Source organism: Trichomonas vaginalis, chromosome IV, assembly GCF_026262505.1.
Source record: "Trichomonas vaginalis G3 chromosome IV, whole genome shotgun sequence".
In the NCBI taxonomy this organism is placed as follows: Eukaryota; Parabasalia; order Trichomonadida; family Trichomonadidae; genus Trichomonas; species Trichomonas vaginalis.
In genome coordinates this window covers 31,523,179-31,540,558 of record NC_067206.1, presented here as the reverse complement: position 1 = coordinate 31,540,558, position 17,380 = coordinate 31,523,179, and the positions used below count along the sequence as shown (strand labels likewise).

Genomic DNA, 17,380 nt, shown 5'->3' with positions numbered 1-17,380 from the left:
ATTAAATGCTTCATTTTATCTCCATTAAAAATGCAAGTCAGAAATATTCAGAACATAGCACCGAGTCTAACTGACAAGAGTATAAAGATATACTATGAACACGTTATGATGAAACCAACCAAAATTCAAGAAAGTCAGTATACTTATGAATATCCAAGACACTGGGTAGAGTATGTAGGAGGTGAGAAAGCTATTGAAATCAGACAGGTTCGAAGTATTCCAGCAGGAAGAACAATATTATTGAAGAACTTTAATGTTTTGAGATATAATGATGAAACAAAGAAGCAAGATAGTTTTCCTGTTGCTGTGTATGTGAACCTAGACACAGGAGATGACATGAAAGTTTTTAACACAAAGCTTCAAACGGTAGTGAGAGAACAACTTACTGCGGAAGGACATCCATTACCTTCAGAAGTTACCATAGCATATAATTTTGAAACAAACTCAATAGATTTTAAAGTCGTCTCTGCAAAGAAGTCAGGATTTACATTTAATGAAGCAGATGTCTATTCGAATGAAAACTTCAAAGCTATTGCATGGTTAGATAATGACGATTGCTTTAAGAAAATCTTTAAATTCAGTGACTCAAAGATGTCAATAGATGACCTTCGTGGAATGTTACCATCGACGTTTACAGTTGAAGGTTCAGCAGGATTGCTTACAAGTTTTTCAATTGGTGGCATTTGGTCTCGTGAGAACATTGTTATAAAATCCAGTATAAGTGAATTTGCTGAAAATTATATTATGTCTTTCAAACTATATGTATTCGCCGCCGAAGCATTATAGTATAACAAACTTTGTCAGTAAGTTTAATATAAGACTTGTCGAACCTTCTTCAATGAAAGATGTTGTGCTACCCAAAGACGGAAAGGATGGACTCATTATTGAGATGATTTTAATTGCATATTAAATGAGCTTGTTCTTGAAGGTCATTCATGATGAAATAACTGTTGTAGAAGATGTTAGCAATTGTTCAGACATTTTGAAGCGTATAGATGATATAAGAAAGAAGTTAGATAGACCGCAAAGCGGTGAGGGCGAAGCCTGTGAGAATGTTTATGTTTCATTGACTTTCTCCAGTAACGAGAACTTTTATGAGATAATATTGAAGAGAGATGATTTTAATATGGTGTAAATGGTAGTTTGGGCAGCTTTAGGCGCAATGGGAACAAAAGCATTAGCATTTGGAGCAAAAGCACTTGGAGCTTATGACGCAGTAAATAAAATGAGTGGAGGAAGGGTTTCAAAGACATTAGATGCAAATAAAGGGAAGATTGGAGGCTGGGTTGCAAAGAAGTTAAGATTAAATAAAATAGGGCTCATAAATAAAGCATCCAATTTGGTTGCGACTGAGTCAGAAAATGCTTTAGGAAAGGACGATGAGTTTGCAAAACACGCAAAAGACTTTAATGACCAGATGAAAGGTGAAACAATGCATTTAAATAGAGTCGATGGAACTAAAGAAAATGTTTCTTCTCCACTAGTAGTTCTTCCGTATGGTCCCTATGGAATGTATGGAAACCCTTATGAACGACCATTTGACCCATTGACTGGTGGAAGTAACTGGTATCATTACGGCCGAAGAAGAAAGACAGTCAAGTTGGAGACAGACGTGAAGAAAGCAACTAAAAAGAAACCAAGGAAGAGAGTTATAAAGCAATGAATTCAACAGGGTGAAAAACCGGGTGAAAAAAGAGGTGAGATTTTACCACTTCACCTAAATTTATTTTTGTGCTATGTTTTCATACGTGTGAGGGTGGTGATATCATTATTTTTTAAGTTTATTTTTTATTTTATTTTGGATGTAATGACGAAAACTATTGAGATAACAAACTACAACGGTCATGAGTTCAAGAATTTGTTCTTCGTTCCTCGTGAAAATACATTCTATCAGATACGAGGGAGAAAGGGTAAAGTTAGTTTGAGCGTTTACGACAACAAACATAATGGGAGATATATAAAAGCAATAGATACAAACGGTAAGCGTGTTTCATTAGCTTTGTCAAAACTTACATACATTTATTTTGACAGTGATTTTGACTCTGACGATTGGAGTGACAGCAGCGATACTGAAGAATATGAACTATTGTGTGAAGCACAGCAATGGGAAGCGCTGCAATACTTTTGTAAATGAGAACATTAGTGGGAACGTTAGTGAGAACGTTTATTTTTTCATTAGTGAAGTCGTTAGCGAAAACGTTAGTGAGGTGAAGTGGTTGGCGGCTTTGTAAATATTTAAGGTTAAGTTAGTGTTGCCGTTTGTGTTGTAAAATATACGTTAGTGGTTTTGTAAAGTGTCAAACCGTTATCTTGGGTAAGGTGGAACGCAGTGCCGCCGTACCCTTGTTATGTATACTAACTATCTATAGTGACCTGAAGACCTCGAAGCATTGGATTTTCTAAAACTGTTCTTTGCATTGCATTCTTCGGAAATGCTAACACAACATCTGTAACATTATGAAGAGCGTATGAGAAATCTGAGCTAATACCTTCAGGAGTGATGCAACCTCCATTTAGTGAACGAACGTCAATATGTTGAGCTGGAATCATGAATGGATCTTCCTTACTGAATAAACGTGGTATTGCTTTAACTGATTCTTCAATTAAACCGTATCCTGGTGTAATGCATTTATCCTCTAAAACTTCCATCTTTGTGCATGAAATAATAACGTCATCAACTGTTGCGTCAGCAGATGTAGCGGCTAAGCTTGTAATTAATTTGGCAGGAAGTCCGATTTGTTGGAATTTGCGATCATATTTATAAACATGATTCATAATCTTTTCATAATTTTCATCAGATATCTTTTCATAAACGTAATTTTGTAAATCAGCAACTCTTAACTGGTCAACCTGACAAAATACTAAAGTATCCCTGAAAACATAATATTTAAGAATGATATCACCAAATGATTTAGGATAATCATCGAACGCCTGAAATGCTAACAAATCATTTACCGGAATAATCATATCAAAAGTGACATCAACTTCTTCATTTGCTTTCTTGAAAACTTCTGAAGGGTCAATATATTTACCACATACTGAGTTATCATATTTTTGAACATTATTATATAACGAATGAACAAACTTTTTAACTTTCCTTTCTGATTTTGGTTTATATGTTGCAAATGCGAAAGATTCACGGGCGCAATCCATCTGAAGATAACCGGCATCACCTCTTTCGGTTTCTACTTCTAATTGTTTAAAGCTTTGATTTGATGATTTGTAACCAACGAATAAACGCATGCATTTAAAAGCGGCATCACATGTGAAAGCTTTATTTGAAACTAGAGTTGCTTTAACTTTGCGTTTAATATATGTGTCACCTAATTGGTTCACATCATGAGCCGGATTTGTAATTCTTAAATGAGTTTGTTTATCATCAAAATATGGAGCATCAGAGTCATAGCATGAACTTTCAAGTTCTCTATAATATCTTCTACCGTCATTCTTTGCGAATATTTCATTTATCTTTTCGAATGAATGAAATACATTTCCATTAATCGGTTTAGTGTTTGGCACCAAATAGTTAGTCGTCATTTATTAATAAATAAAAAATCAAAATTAAAAGATGAAAATGAATTTTTAATTTTAATGAAATAATCAACTATGGCTGCGGGTATATTTAAGAAACTGTGGGATAGAGTAAAAAGAGGAGCGAGTAAAGTTTGGGAAACATTGAAGAAGGGGGCAAATTGGATATTTAAGAATAAAGAAGCAATTAGTGACGTTGCTGAATCAATAACACCAAAAGCTGCCCCAATAAGAGAAGTTTTAAATAAAGGAGAAAAAGTTTATCAAAGACTACAACCGATACTAAGATAAAAATAATTTTAAGCCGCTAAGCGGTGAGATGATCCATAGGATCTCATATTTATTTTTCCACTATCTACCTCCTATTTTATTAAGTATTCCTTCAGCTATTCCACCAACTGCGTTACCTGCTTGTGCTCCAATCGCCGGATTACCTGCTTTAGTACCTAATACTCCACCTATGATAGTTCCTGCCGTTTTCGCTACTGGTGCCAAAAAGTTTGCAACGGGTTTAAGGGTGCCCTATAGACGATAGACCACCCTCAGAAAAGCACTTTTAAGGTTATTTCTGTTAAGCTTTTATCTCGTTCAAGAGAGAGATTTTTTGAACTTTACCATATCATAATGCTTAGTTATATTATGACCAATCTCTACGATTTTGAAGATTTAAATTACGTTGAGAATTCATCGATTTTGTGATTTTTTGATTTTTTTTCGAGTTTTTTTGATTTTTTCAAAAAAATAAAAAAGAAAGAAAATAAGGAAGGCATATAGTGTTTTCATTAAAAACAATTATTACAGTAAACAATGTCGCCAATTATTGGTTTTTTGAAATAATAAATTTGAAAAATGAAATATTGAGCATATATTCTACCCAATATCAATTGACTGATTAAATACAATATATATCTTTGCTTTATTCACTTTGATTACTTTTGTATTAAAAAAACCGTAAAATTTGGCGGGATTTTAGCTCTTCCTATGGAGTATTCTATTCCAATCATGGAAGGATACACAATTGAAGAGATATTAATAACATATAAAGCTGATGACTGCCAAAAAAGGGTCTATCATCGAACTGTTTATTCAAATAAGAAACCTTTTTCGCATTTCATTAATCTAAACCAGCTTAATTCAAAACAAGATCATTCACAATCAAATGTTAAGGAAGAAACAATATTCAACGTCAAATTTAAGCCTGGAGTTCCGTATAGTGACGTTGTCAAGAATCTTCATACTTACATTTCTCTTATATCTGGTGCAGGATTTTCAAAACACATCGAATTGGCATCACTCCTAAACTTTCATTGCCCAACAGAAACTACATTACTTGCGCATCTAAAGAGCATATTGCCAGATCTTGAGAAAGTTGCAACAGCAAGTTGTGAAGCTAATATACAAGAAATTCTTAAACATGATTCAGAATACAAATTTAATGTTTCATTAGATTGCGCATGGAGTTCTAAGCGCGATGCTTTACATGCCGTCATTACGCTTATAGATATAAATACAAACAAAATATTAGATTTTAGAATAGTTTCAAGGCATCCAGAATTAATAAAATTCAAAAGTCCCAAAATTTTGGTTGAACCAAAAATTTCACCAGGATTAATGGAAAGCTATGCATTACGTGATATGTTGAAATCTGATTTATGGAAAAAAATAAAAGTTTTTTGTTCAGATGGTGATGTTAAAGATTCAACAATGATAGAGAATTCTGGTGCACAATTATCACATGTAAGAGATCCAAATCATGTGATAAAATCAGCATTTTCAAAAATTGTCACTAAATATCCTAAATTTGAAAAAATATTTAGGATCCTTTTTGCATGCCCAACATTAAAACCAGAGCAAAAGGTTCAGAGATGGATGGGATTAATTAATAGATATCCAGGAGAATCACCAGAGCATATCGAAAAAAGAGAAATTATTACAAATATTGCTCCATTGTTTCTAAGAATCAGCAAACAATATCATACAAATTTCAACGAAGCTTTCAATTCATTGAAAGCCCATTTAGTCCCAAAAAATCTTCGTTGGATTATTGGATTTCCAGCCAGAATTTTTGTTTCTGTATTTGCGTATAATGAAGACAATTGGAAGACAAAACTAAGAAGATTAATGGGTATAGATGATTCTTATTTTGATGAAGATATTTTACAAGTTATATTAAATTTCGAAAATAAATCCGATTATGACCATATCAGAAGAACTTCGGAAAACTACAGAAATCATAACAGATGCGTTCATTACATTCCAGATGAAATTGACCCAGAATTCGCTGACTTAGTTCCTCATAAACCGTCAAAAGATGGATCCAGATCCGAAAAAATTGAATACACTGACGATGAGGATCCGCCAGCGGATGAAGAACCGTCAGAATCTGAAAATCTTTCACTTCCAACAGATTATCCAAAATTCAACAAAAAATCTATATTTGGTTCCGATATCAAAGTACCACCAGATTGGAAAAGGTTTTCATTTTTCTTCAAGGCGAAGGAAATTCCAGATGATCCTCAAGAATTCCAAAATTTATTATCCAAATTTAAACAAGATCTTTATAATACGTACTCGTCTTTAATTCGTATTAATGAAGAAAACATCTCGGCTGTTGCAGTTTACGATTCTCAGCAAGCAAAAGAAATTATGAATTCAGCTTTTACTGATTTTCATAACTTTGAGAAAATTAAGATAAACGCAATCAATTATCTTAACGTCCTCAGCCACAATCCACCATCTCTTGAAATGATAGCAGATTTTCATCCTGATTTGATACAACTTCCACAGACACTCAGAAAAACTCATGATAAGCCTAAAAAACAAAAGCTTGGTATCAAGCTTGGAAAAAATCTCAGTTTTCTTGCCGTTATTGTTCAACTTATTACATTTCGACCATTAATGCACAAACTATTTGACGAATTATTCTCTAATCCCAATGAGCAACAGTTAATATACAAAGAAATATTATCGCTCACAAATCGGAACTTTTCGGAAAATGCAGATGTTACTTATCTGTATCACCTGTACTCGAAACGGCAAAAGATACATCAAGCTGATCCAATTGATGCTTTCAAACAATTACAAGAATCGCTTGCATGTGAAGCTAGGCAACTAGATCTTATTGATTATTTCAAAAAATTCTGCTGGGGATTTACAGATAAAATTGACATTCCTCTTGTTAATAATAACGAACTTCAAGTTACTCCTACTTTTTCAGATTATCTTTTTATTGATGTTGCTGGTTTTACGTTTCCATTGGATGATTACACATGGAATAACAATCCAGCTGTAAAATCCAAACTAGTAGCCATAATAACTTATCACAGTCGACAATATAATATTATTATTTTGGACGAAAACATCAATTCATGGATTCTCTTTTGTAATACCAAAATATCTTACATTCATGATGAGGAATTGGCGAATAATTTAAACAAAGGCGCATATAATACACCGAAATATTTGATTTTCGAAAAAATTTTGGTTTTTCAAAAATTAAATATTTCATTTGTAATGTATGAATAAAATGTATGTATTTGATATAATTGATACATTCGAAATTTTTATTCTGAAAAAAATAATAAACAATTTTTGGCTTTTGTGATCTGATAATCTGTAAGAATAAATACCGACAAATTTTATTAATATTCATCGTAAAAGTATTCGGCTCTTGATGTAAATAAGGAATATTTTTTTCAAAAGTTGCTTTTGAAGACTCTTTTATCAAGTAGCTGCATTTATTCATTGATAAGAAAGTATGCTGTACCAAAAATCGATAATTCACCACATTAACGGCCAATTTTGTTTTGCATTTCGACAAAAAAGCTCCTTTTATATAACATTACTGGGCGAAAATTAGAGTATCTACGATGACAAAACAAAATACATCAACTTGATTTTTTGCCGAGAAAAATGTTTTTGGAGGTACCAAAATAGGTCTCGAAAAGCATTGGTTTTATTTAAGGTTATTTTTTCTGAGGGGGAGCTATCGTCTATAGGGCGCCCTTAATAATCTTTTTATAAACCCAACCCGCAGCTTTCTTAATTCCATCCCATAATTTTTTAAAGAATCCTGTCGCCATTTCTGATTTTGTTGTAAACAGAAATTCATCAAAAGTGACACCTCAGAAAAGCTAAAATATTGAATTTTTGGAACTTTTGATAGAGCACGTTTTTAAATATTAATTAAAGTAAATGTATATTTTGTAAAGATTCTTTTTAATAAAAAAATAAAATTTTGAAGAAGAACACAAAATCTTCTGAAAAATAATATCACATAAACTCATATTATTTTCTAATATATAACTATTTTATATAAAAATCAAATTCAATGATCTTAAAAGCGAAGGATAAACCTCAAAATTCCCACTCATTATATTCGTAAATTTTGAGGTTTATCCTTCGCTTTTAAGATCATTGAATTTGATTTTTATATAAAATAGTTATATATTAGAAAATAATATGAGTTTATGTGATATTATTTTTCAGAAGATTTCATTCTATATGCCTATGAAAAGTACTCTCAAAACTAACTTTTTCCTAATTATAATTAAATCTAGAATATTGTATTATGCTTAGTATTATTTCATTTTTCTCATTCAATTTAGAATTTACAAATGTCAAAAAATTGAGAGCTGTCACTTTTGATGAATTTCTGTTTATTACAATTTAATATTAATTAACAAAATATATTTCATCACTTATATTCTAATTTTTATTTAATGATAAATGAAACCGATTTTAAAAATAAATGAAACAGAGGAGGAAGAAATAAATGAAAGTGAAAATGTTCAACAAAAAATAAACGTTGTTAAACCAATTACTGAAATAAAATTTTTTTCATCTGTTGAAGAATTTAATGACTATTATGCTAATAATAAAAAATTATTTGAAGAATTGACAACGTGTAAATTGAATAAAATGTTTAAAGTTGATGGATTCAAAATTTCAAAAATAAAAGGAGTGGTTAGTTTGAAATCTATTCCTCAATCAAGAATCACCTCATTAATGAAAATTGATGATTTAACAAAAAGAATAGAAGAGATTGAAGAAAGAATGAATCAAATAATTGATTTCATAAATTCAAATAATCATTAGTTTCTTAAAGTTCAATGTTGAACTCATCAAATTCTTCTTCATCATTACCATTACCTTTAGCGAGTTTATTTACTCTTTCAACTCTATCTTTTGATAGTCTTGCGTTTAATTTTTTCTGAAGTTTTTCGTTACCAAGTTCTAAAATTTTACATGGATGATATTTAAACCCGTTAAATTCTTTTTCCTCAGTTTTAATCATTAATCTACAAAGAACTTTAGTGAGGTGGTTTTGTTGTTTAAACCATTTATCCTTAATATTTGTTATAAATTCAATATCCGGAATTAATTCCCAAATTTTTGAATTTTCGATTAATTTACCATCAAATGCAAAAGCAATAGGTTTAATATTAAACTTACCTTTATAAAATAAACTTTGTATGTAATCATCAAAATAAACGTCTACTTGTTTAACCTGGGTGAGAATTGGTGAAAGTTTATCCATTAATTGATTCACAGTCACGAATTTAGATTCACTCATTTCTTACGAATTAAAAAAATAAATTATTCAAAAATGTAAGATATGAATTTTTAAAGTTTATTTTTTAAAAATTTTTTTATTTCATTATGGTAGTGAATCTTTTATTCATGAAAATAATTATTTCTAATTTATTTTATTCTCTCGTATATACTAGATTTAAAGAATTCGGAACTTTTACCATAATCTCCTAAATGTTTTCTTATCTTATTGGTTTTCCATTCATTATATGAAACTGTATAAACTTTATCTTTATCTTTGTATCTTTCATCACCTCCAATATATTTATATTTCAATTTTGATTTATTGGTTTCATATTCATTAACGTTTAATAATTCACAGTCTTCCTTTTTAAATAAATGTTTTATGTATTCAGGATTAACAATTCTATAATATTGCTTCCCTTTAAATCTTTGAATATAAACAGGAACACCATCCTCTAAAATTCGATAATCTATTTTATCTGGTTTTACTTGTTGGGTCATTTATGTAAGAATAAAAAAATAAATTATTTTAAAAATAACTTTAATTTTTTTAATGGTTTATAAATAAATATATTTTAATGCATCGTCTATATATAGATGTAACAAAAAAAGTCACAAAACCCATCATATCCTACTACTCAGAATCTGAGAAAAGAAATTGATGTGAAATAACAAATATTTCACATTAGGAAGGTTAATGCAAGGCGATTATCATTGTAATTGCGAAATTTGAAATCTGAAAAAAAATTATCGTTTCGGAATTTTTTTTTATTAGAAATTGTAATGTCATGGGGAGGCAATGATCAGCCAGCAGGGGCATTAGACGCTTCAGCACAAGATCAAGATGAAAGGACTGTTTTTGTTGGAAATCTTAGCTATAAATCAACAGAAGGTAGTCTTATCGCTGTATTTAGTAGTTACGGCCAACTCAGAGGAGCAAGAGTTGTCAGACAGGCTGACGGACAATCTAAAGGTGTCGCTTTCGTTGAATTCGAAACGAAAGAGGACGCAAAAAAGGCTGTAGCTGAATTAAATCGAAAACAAGTTGATGGCCGAGAAGTATTCCTCAAATTAGCTGGCGATCCGAGAACTCCTGAAGATGAGATCATGAAAATCAGAGAGCAAAAAGGATTACCTAAAAGAAGTAAAAACGAATATCGTAATGCTCGCGGAGAAAGGAATTTTAGACTGACTAGACGTGATAGTAGAGATGATTATAGGGATGATTATCGTGCTAATTATGATCGCGATAGAAGACCAAGGCGCTACGACGACCGCGATTATGATGATCGCAGAAGATACGATGATAACAGAATGTACGACGATAGGGATTACGATGACAGGAGATACGGTCCATCGCGCAGATATAGCGATAGACGCTCGCCTTCTGATTTAGAATTGGACTACTACGAACAAAGGAGGTATCTGGAGCAAAGACTGGCGGATAGGTATTTCTACGATCAACAAAGATACGCTATGGAGGTATATGCAAGAAGTTACTACGATCAGCAACAGCAATTACAACAATATTATTCTGCATTCCAACCTGAAGCTTATCCGAACCCACCAGCACAGGATCAGGATAAAAATCAGTACCAGGACGATCAATCGAAGGATAATTACGATTCAAAGGCGGAATCTTATGCATAATTAAGATAATTTTATGATTTTAGTATCAAGATGAAGGATTTATGTACATATTTTACGGGAATGTTGTGGAGATGGCTTCCGAAATATATTATTTTATAATAAAGTTAAAATAGAAACAAATTTTTTAATTTTAATAGAAAATCCTGCATATTATGCAGGATCATGTTAATATTAATGACAGATCATGTAAATGTTTATAAAAAAATAATACAAAAATAAAAATTCAAATTTTTTTTTTTCAATCATCTAAACTTCTATTATTAGATTGACCATAGTACTTAACAAGGCCTAAAGTGACCAATGAAAGCATCGGAAATACAAAGAAAGTTGATTCTCTTATGGCCAAAAACTCATCATATGAATTAGCCAATGCATTGACTGTTAGATACAATCCTTGTACATATCCAATGGTCTTGAAGTAGTAAAACAGGCTGCGTTTCGATTTTAATTTGACAACTTCTGGCATTCTATCAACATGGTATAAAAGAAGTAATTCTGGAATGAATAGGAGTGTTCTGAAGTGTTTGCAGTTAACATTTGCTATAACAAAGATAAGAATATTAAAACTTGGAATTTTTAAGGGAAGTTTAACATAATTGACCCAAAAGTAGCCCATTGAATATCCAAAGTTAGAGTACCAGTCATTGAAGCCCATTACATTGCGTAGTTTCTGAATTGGAGCATTATCTAATTCTTCCTTCTTCTTGGAGGAATCATTGTATACAGCTGAGCTTGCGATTGATAGTTGAGTAATTTTCCACATAACAAACTTCTTCATGACAATAATAATTGCTAATAACACGTAAACGGGACCACGATAGTATTTGTAGGTAAATGATGATATGGTTCTGGCTATATTTGCAATAAAATCGAATATAAAGTAGATTCCAAGAAGGCCATACCAAATATTGTTCATTTTCTTTTCTACGGGCTTGTTCATTATCAAAGTAAAGTTTTCGTATGATATAAAGTATCCATTCCAGAATCCGAATGGAGAGAAGATGTATGCCAGGTAATATTCGATGGATGGCAATTTCAACGATTTCTCCATTGTAACACTGGATTGAATGATGTCGACTGAGAGTGAGAAACCTCTGATGAATATAGTTTGCAGTATTGCGGCTTCTGGTTCGCAAGATGTATTCGTGAAATTGTAAATGAAGAAAACAATCATGAATAGTACGAAAATGACATCTAATCTATGAATCCCATTGAAAAGAAGTCCAGATAATCCAAATGAGAGCGCAACGTATATTAAGGCACCGAAATGAGCGAAATATATCACTGTAAGCAATCCAAGAACAATATTTCCATATGCAATGTCTTTAGGCTTCAAGTTAAGTCGCGATGCGAGTATGTATATGGGATATTCTAGAATGGCCCCGATGTTTTCGTATGTAAACATTATTATATAAAAAAAATCGAAAAGTGACAAAATTTAGGTTTGTCAGGATGTCAAAAATTTTATCCATAAAATCAAAGCTCCATTTGCGATTATCCTTCTAATTCAACGGCGTTTATTCGGAGAATTAAACGTTTGTCTATATCAGAAAGCGTCATTCCTCAAACATTAATTCAATTCGAAGCAAAAAAGAAAAATTCAATGATCGCAACAATAATTAACTATTTCCAAGCTAAAAATTCGTTACTTTGTGATTCGCTCTATCACAAAATTGATTAGCAATTATTAATGAAGACCCATATTGTCAATGCCAATTTATCGCAAGGAATAACGCAAAAGTAAATGATAACGATTGTTTTAAAATTATTTCTGACGTCATTGTAAGATAACCCACATGATCATATCTGATCATTTCTTCGAATTTGAATTGTATGATTCAGATATTTAGATTTACATACATACAAAGATTTAAATGAATAAGTCAATAACTAAATAAATACATTTTGTGCTTAATAATTTTTATTATCTTGTAAAGGATTCATATGAAGAAATTGCAATGGAAAAAACTGTAATAGTATTAGTAGGATATATGTGAGTTGCCAATTATTTGTGATAATTTGAATATCTAAGGAATCGATAAAATAAAATTATTTCAAAATGCAGATTTTAAATGTCATTTATCTTATTCTGACTAAATATTATTATTTCTATTTCAAAAAAAGTCATGAAAAGTCATTTATTACACAAAATTTCTTGATTTTTTATGTCATTTTGGAATTTTCGTGATTTTTTTGGAATTTGAAAGCATGCCAAATCTCAAAAAAACTTTCAAAGTAAGAACTTACTCTAGTAGTTAATTACAAATAACTGAAATATTTAGAATTGCCTTTAAAAATTCCAGCAATTTAAGAACAGTAGTATATGAGGAAGGGTTTTGTGACTTTTTTTGTAAACGTAAGAATTCATACAATATTGAACGATTTTGTATCATTTTTTTTAACATATGAAGTAAAAAATGTATGATTCTTACGGTTTTTATTCTTACGTTTTTGAATAAATCAAGATTTAAAAAATTTTCAAAATTGTAAGACATTTACACTCAACCCATACATAATGTAATGAAAAATAAAAGAAGCTATATATATAGATGATGTCAGATATTCCGCGATTAATTATAGAATTGTTTAAATCATGAATGGGTTAAACTTCAATTTAAAAATGAAGATTGTGACTTTTTTTGTAAACGTAAGAATTCATACAATATTGAACGATTTACACTCAACCCATACATAATGTAATGAAAAATAAAAGAAGCTATATATATAGATGATGTCAGATATTCCGCGATTAATTATAGAATTGTTTAAATCATGAATGGGTTAAACTTCAATTTAAAAATGAAGATTGTGACTTTTTTTGTAAACGTAAGAATTCATACAATATTGAACGATTTACACTCAACCCATACATAATGTAATGAAAAATAAAAGAAGCTATATATATAGATGATGTCAGATATTCCGCGATTAATTATAGAATTGTTTAAATCATGAATGGAATCAATGGAGTCATAATCGAGTAAAAGAAATTAGAAACTAATGATTATTTGAATTTATGAAATCAATTATTTGATTCATTCTTTCTTCAATCTCTTCTATTCTTTTTGTTAAATCATCAATTTTCATTAATGAGGTGATTCTTGATTGAGGAATAGATTTCAAACTAACCACTCCTTTTATTTTTGAAATTTTGAATCCATCAACTTTAAACATTTTATTCAATTTACACGTTGTCAATTCTTCAAATAATTTTTTATTATTGGTATAATAGTCATTAAATTCTTCAACAGATGAAAAAATTTTTATTTCAGTAATTGGTTTAACAACGTTTATTTTTTGTTGAACATTTTCACTTTCATTTATTTCTTCCTCCTCTGTTTCATTTATTTTTAAAATTGGTTTCATTTATCATTAAATAAAAATTAGAATATAAGTGATGAAATATATTTTTTTAATTAATATTAAATCAGAAATGGCGGCAGGATTCTTTAAAAAATTATGGGATGGAATTAAGAAAGCTGCGGGTTGGGTTCATAAAAAGATTATTAAACCCATTGCAAACTTTTTGGCACCAGTAGCGAAAACGGCAGGAACTATCATAGGCGGCGTATTAGGTACTAAAGCAGGTAATCCAGCGATGGGAGCACAAGCGGGTAACGCAATTGGTGGAATTGCTGAAGGAATACTTAATAAAATAGGAGGTAGATAGTGGAAAAATAAATATTATTTTTATCTTAGTATCGGTTGTAGTCTTTGATAAACTTTTTCTCCTTTATTTAAAATTTCTCTTATTGGGGCAGCTTTTGGTGTTATTGTTTCAGCTACGTCACTAATTGCTTCTTTATTCTTAAATATCCAATTTGCTCCCTTCTTCAATGTTTCCCAAACTTTACTCGCTCCTCTTTTTACTCTATCCCACAGTTTCTTAAATATACCTGCAGCCATAGTTGATTATTTCATTAAAATTAAAAATTCATTTCCATCTTTTAATTTTAATTTTTTATTTATAAATAAATGACGACTAACTATTTAGTGCCAAACACTAAACCATTAATGGAAATGTGTTTCATTCATTCGAAAAGATAAATGAAATATTCGCAAAGAATGATGGTAGAAGATATTATAGAGAACTTGAAAGTTCATGCTATGACTCTGATGCTCCATATTTTGATGATAAACAAACTCATTTAAGAATTACAAATCCGGCTCATGATGTGAACCAATTAGGTGACACATATATTAAACGCAAAGTTAAAGCAACTCTAGTTTCAAATAAAGCTTTCACATGTGATGCCGCTTTTAAATGCATGCGTTTATTCGTTGGTTACAAATCATCAAATCAAAGCTTTAAACAATTAGAAGTAGAAACCGAAAGAGGTGATGCCGGTTATCTTCAATGGATTGCGCCCGTGAATCTTTCGCATTTGCAACATATAAACCAAAATCAGAAAGGAAAGTTAAAAAGTTTGTTCATTCGTTATATAATAATGTTCAAAAATATGATAACTCAGTATGTGGTAAATATATTGACCCTTCAGAAGTTTTCAAGAAAGCAAATGAAGAAGTTGATGTCACTTTTGATATGATTATTCCGGTAAATGATTTGTTAGCATTTCAGGCGTTCGATGATTATCCTAAATCATTTGGTGATATCATTCTTAAATATTATGTTTTCAGGGATACTTTAGTATTTTGTCAGGTTGACCCGTTAAGAGTTGCTGATTTACAAAATTACGTTTATGAAAAGATAACTGATGAAAATTATGAAAAGATTATGAATCATGTTTATAAATATGATCGCAAATTCCAACAAATCGGACTTCCTGCCAAATTAATTACAAGCTTAGCCGCTACATCTGCTGACGCAACAGTTGATGACGTTATTATTTCATGCACAAAGATGGAAGTTTTAGAGGATAAATGTATTACACCAGGATACGGTTTAATTGAAGAATCAGTTAAAGCAATACCACGTTTATTCAGTAAGGAAGATCCATTCATGATTCCAGCTCAACATATTGACGTTCGTTCACTAAATGGAGGTTGCATCACTCCTGAAGGTATTAGCTCAGATTTCTCATACGCTCTTCATAATGTTACAGATGTTGTGTTAACATTTCCGAAAAATGCAATGCAAAGAACAGTTTTAGAAAATCCAATGCTTCGAGGTCTTCAGGTCACTATAGATTCCAGAAACTTCCCCGATCAAGCGATGACCACAGTGGGTGACATATTCTTTACACGTATGCTTCAAGCTTCTGATTTAGATGGAGTGAATGAATGCACGGAAGAATACGAGGACTCATTAACTAGACCACTGAATGATGATGATGGCACGCCATTAGCTAGAACATGGAAAGACCAAACTTCATTCTTATGCACTATTCCAGTTCAACGTGATGGAGCGGGTATATTCTTTGATGGATTAGAAACTTTCAACTCACAAGTTACAGTACAAGTGAAAGCTTATCCAATCATTCAGGGTGAAAATGACACTTACTGTTCAAAGGTGACAAATCCTCCTCAGGTTTGGTTTACTAGGACTACATATTGGACATGGACACCGGATGAAGGTTTGAAATATCATCCAACAGGTACACCACCACAGTATAGAAGTTCATATGATGAAATATTGATGAATAGAAATGTTTAAAATTATAAATTTATTTTTGATTAAATGGATTTAAATTCATCCACCCCTTATGAAGAATTAGCAGGAGTATATAATACATACGTAGATGATATGATTAATGAAGCATTGAGTGATAATAAAATATGCTCTATCTAAGGAAAAATTAATGAAAATTCCATATTCTTGAATGTTACTTAAATTCAATCTGCAGCAATTGGTAAACAGAATAAAGGTAAAACATTAACGATATTAAAACAAATTATCATTATTGCTAACACTTCCCCCATTCACATGTGTTAATTTATATCAACCGTTCAGGTTCACCTTCAGATGATATATTTGAATCTTTAAAGCATTTAATCAAAATTCCAATTATTTATTTATCACAAGAAGAAGCAGAAGATTATTTAAAAAACTTTTTAATGTATAAAGAATTATATAAATACAATCAAGAAGCAAGGATTAGAGGATAAAATTATTGATAAACAACGGGATGAATTATTTGAAACACTTTCCATTTCAAATTTTGATAAAGAATTTTTGCATTCACTCATTTTTCTAGATGATGCAGTGAAATCAAAACTAATAACAAATGAGAAATCATATTTTAATCAGTTATTAACTCAATGTCGACACATTCAATGTTCATTTTTCATGGCTGTTCAATATTTCAAAGCATTAAGCACAAACATTAAATCAAATCTATCAACCCTTTTCATTTTCAGTGGGTTTAGTCGTCAACAGTTGAACGTTATGCTTTATCAAGTGAATTTACCAATGAGCATTAATGAACTTTACACACAATATCAGCAATTAGGTGAACATGGAAAAATAATAGTTGATTTAAATAAAGGGGGTGTTAAATTTGATTAACTTTTTATAATTAATTTTTATTTTTTATTTATAATTAAACATGACAGAAATAGCAAATCTTATGCAGGTTCCATTAAAACAAGGGACAAACAAAAGGGGTGTATATAATAGAACTATGAAAGTTCCCGATGGAATGAAAGAATTAGTTCATATTGTTGCTGGTCTTCAAAAAGATGT

At 30.8% G+C, this 17,380-nt stretch overlaps 7 protein-coding genes and 2 pseudogenes across 9 annotated transcripts, besides 10 other annotated features; 7 read left to right on the top strand and 2 right to left on the bottom strand.

Annotated features, from left to right (window-relative positions):
- Window positions 1-2,361: part of a mobile genetic element that runs on past the window's edge.
- On the top strand, window positions 31-907 carry TVAGG3_0202540 (annotated as a pseudogene). Its single transcript has one exon. A coding segment is annotated over exon 1 (877 nt).
- Window positions 1,638-2,361: a terminal%2Cinverted (terminal inverted repeat of Maverick-1A transposon ID:TVAGG3_0202530).
- A 1,245-nt stretch (window positions 2,362-3,606) lies between these two features.
- Window positions 3,607-3,822, top strand: TVAGG3_0202520 (uncharacterized protein; the record flags this gene model as incomplete). The annotated part of the gene is made up of 1 exon (XM_001290748.1): window positions 3,607-3,822. The coding sequence occupies one exon, from the start codon at window positions 3,607-3,609 to the stop codon at window positions 3,820-3,822; it is 216 nt and encodes a 71-aa protein (XP_001290749.1).
- A 224-nt stretch (window positions 3,823-4,046) lies between these two features.
- Window positions 4,047-4,081: a terminal%2Cinverted (terminal inverted repeat of Kolobok-1_TV transposon ID:TVAGG3_0013400).
- Window positions 4,047-7,536: a mobile genetic element.
- On the top strand, window positions 4,534-5,197 carry TVAGG3_0202510 (uncharacterized protein; the record flags this gene model as incomplete). Its single annotated transcript, XM_051226331.1, has 1 exon — window positions 4,534-5,197. A coding segment is annotated over one exon (664 nt), but the record flags the coding sequence as incomplete, so codon positions are not given.
- On the top strand, window positions 5,726-6,429 carry TVAGG3_0202500 (annotated as a pseudogene). The gene has a single exon. A coding segment is annotated over exon 1 (704 nt).
- TVAGG3_0202490 (uncharacterized protein) lies at window positions 6,430-6,806 on the top strand (the record flags this gene model as incomplete). The annotated part of the gene is made up of 1 exon (XM_051226330.1): window positions 6,430-6,806. A coding segment is annotated over one exon (377 nt), but the record flags the coding sequence as incomplete, so codon positions are not given.
- Window positions 7,502-7,536: a terminal%2Cinverted (terminal inverted repeat of Kolobok-1_TV transposon ID:TVAGG3_0013400).
- Window positions 7,537-7,622: 86 nt separating this feature from the next.
- Window positions 7,623-7,660: a mobile genetic element.
- Window positions 7,623-7,660: a terminal%2Cinverted (terminal inverted repeat of Banshee-A3 transposon ID:TVAGG3_0202470).
- A 498-nt stretch (window positions 7,661-8,158) lies between these two features.
- Window positions 8,159-8,195: a mobile genetic element.
- Window positions 8,159-8,195: a terminal%2Cinverted (terminal inverted repeat of Banshee-A3 transposon ID:TVAGG3_0202460).
- A 1,641-nt stretch (window positions 8,196-9,836) lies between these two features.
- TVAGG3_0202450 (RNA binding) lies at window positions 9,837-10,953 on the top strand (the record flags this gene model as incomplete). The annotated part of the gene is made up of 1 exon (XM_001295318.2): window positions 9,871-10,737. One exon carries the CDS (start codon window positions 9,871-9,873, stop codon window positions 10,735-10,737), a length of 867 nt encoding a protein of 288 aa, XP_001295319.1.
- A 22-nt stretch (window positions 10,954-10,975) lies between these two features.
- On the bottom strand, window positions 10,976-11,392 carry TVAGG3_0202440 (uncharacterized protein; the record flags this gene model as incomplete). Its single annotated transcript, XM_001295319.1, has 1 exon — window positions 10,976-11,392. The coding sequence occupies one exon, from the start codon at window positions 11,390-11,392 to the stop codon at window positions 10,976-10,978; it is 417 nt and encodes a 138-aa protein (XP_001295320.1).
- Window positions 11,393-14,427: 3,035 nt separating this feature from the next.
- TVAGG3_0202430 (uncharacterized protein) lies at window positions 14,428-14,643 on the bottom strand (the record flags this gene model as incomplete). The annotated part of the gene is made up of 1 exon (XM_001327353.1): window positions 14,428-14,643. The coding sequence occupies one exon, from the start codon at window positions 14,641-14,643 to the stop codon at window positions 14,428-14,430; it is 216 nt and encodes a 71-aa protein (XP_001327388.1).
- A 637-nt stretch (window positions 14,644-15,280) lies between these two features.
- Window positions 15,281-16,123, top strand: TVAGG3_0202420 (uncharacterized protein; the record flags this gene model as incomplete). The annotated part of the gene is made up of 1 exon (XM_051226329.1): window positions 15,281-16,123. A coding segment is annotated over one exon (843 nt), but the record flags the coding sequence as incomplete, so codon positions are not given.
- A 379-nt stretch (window positions 16,124-16,502) lies between these two features.
- Window positions 16,503-17,380: part of a mobile genetic element that runs on past the window's edge.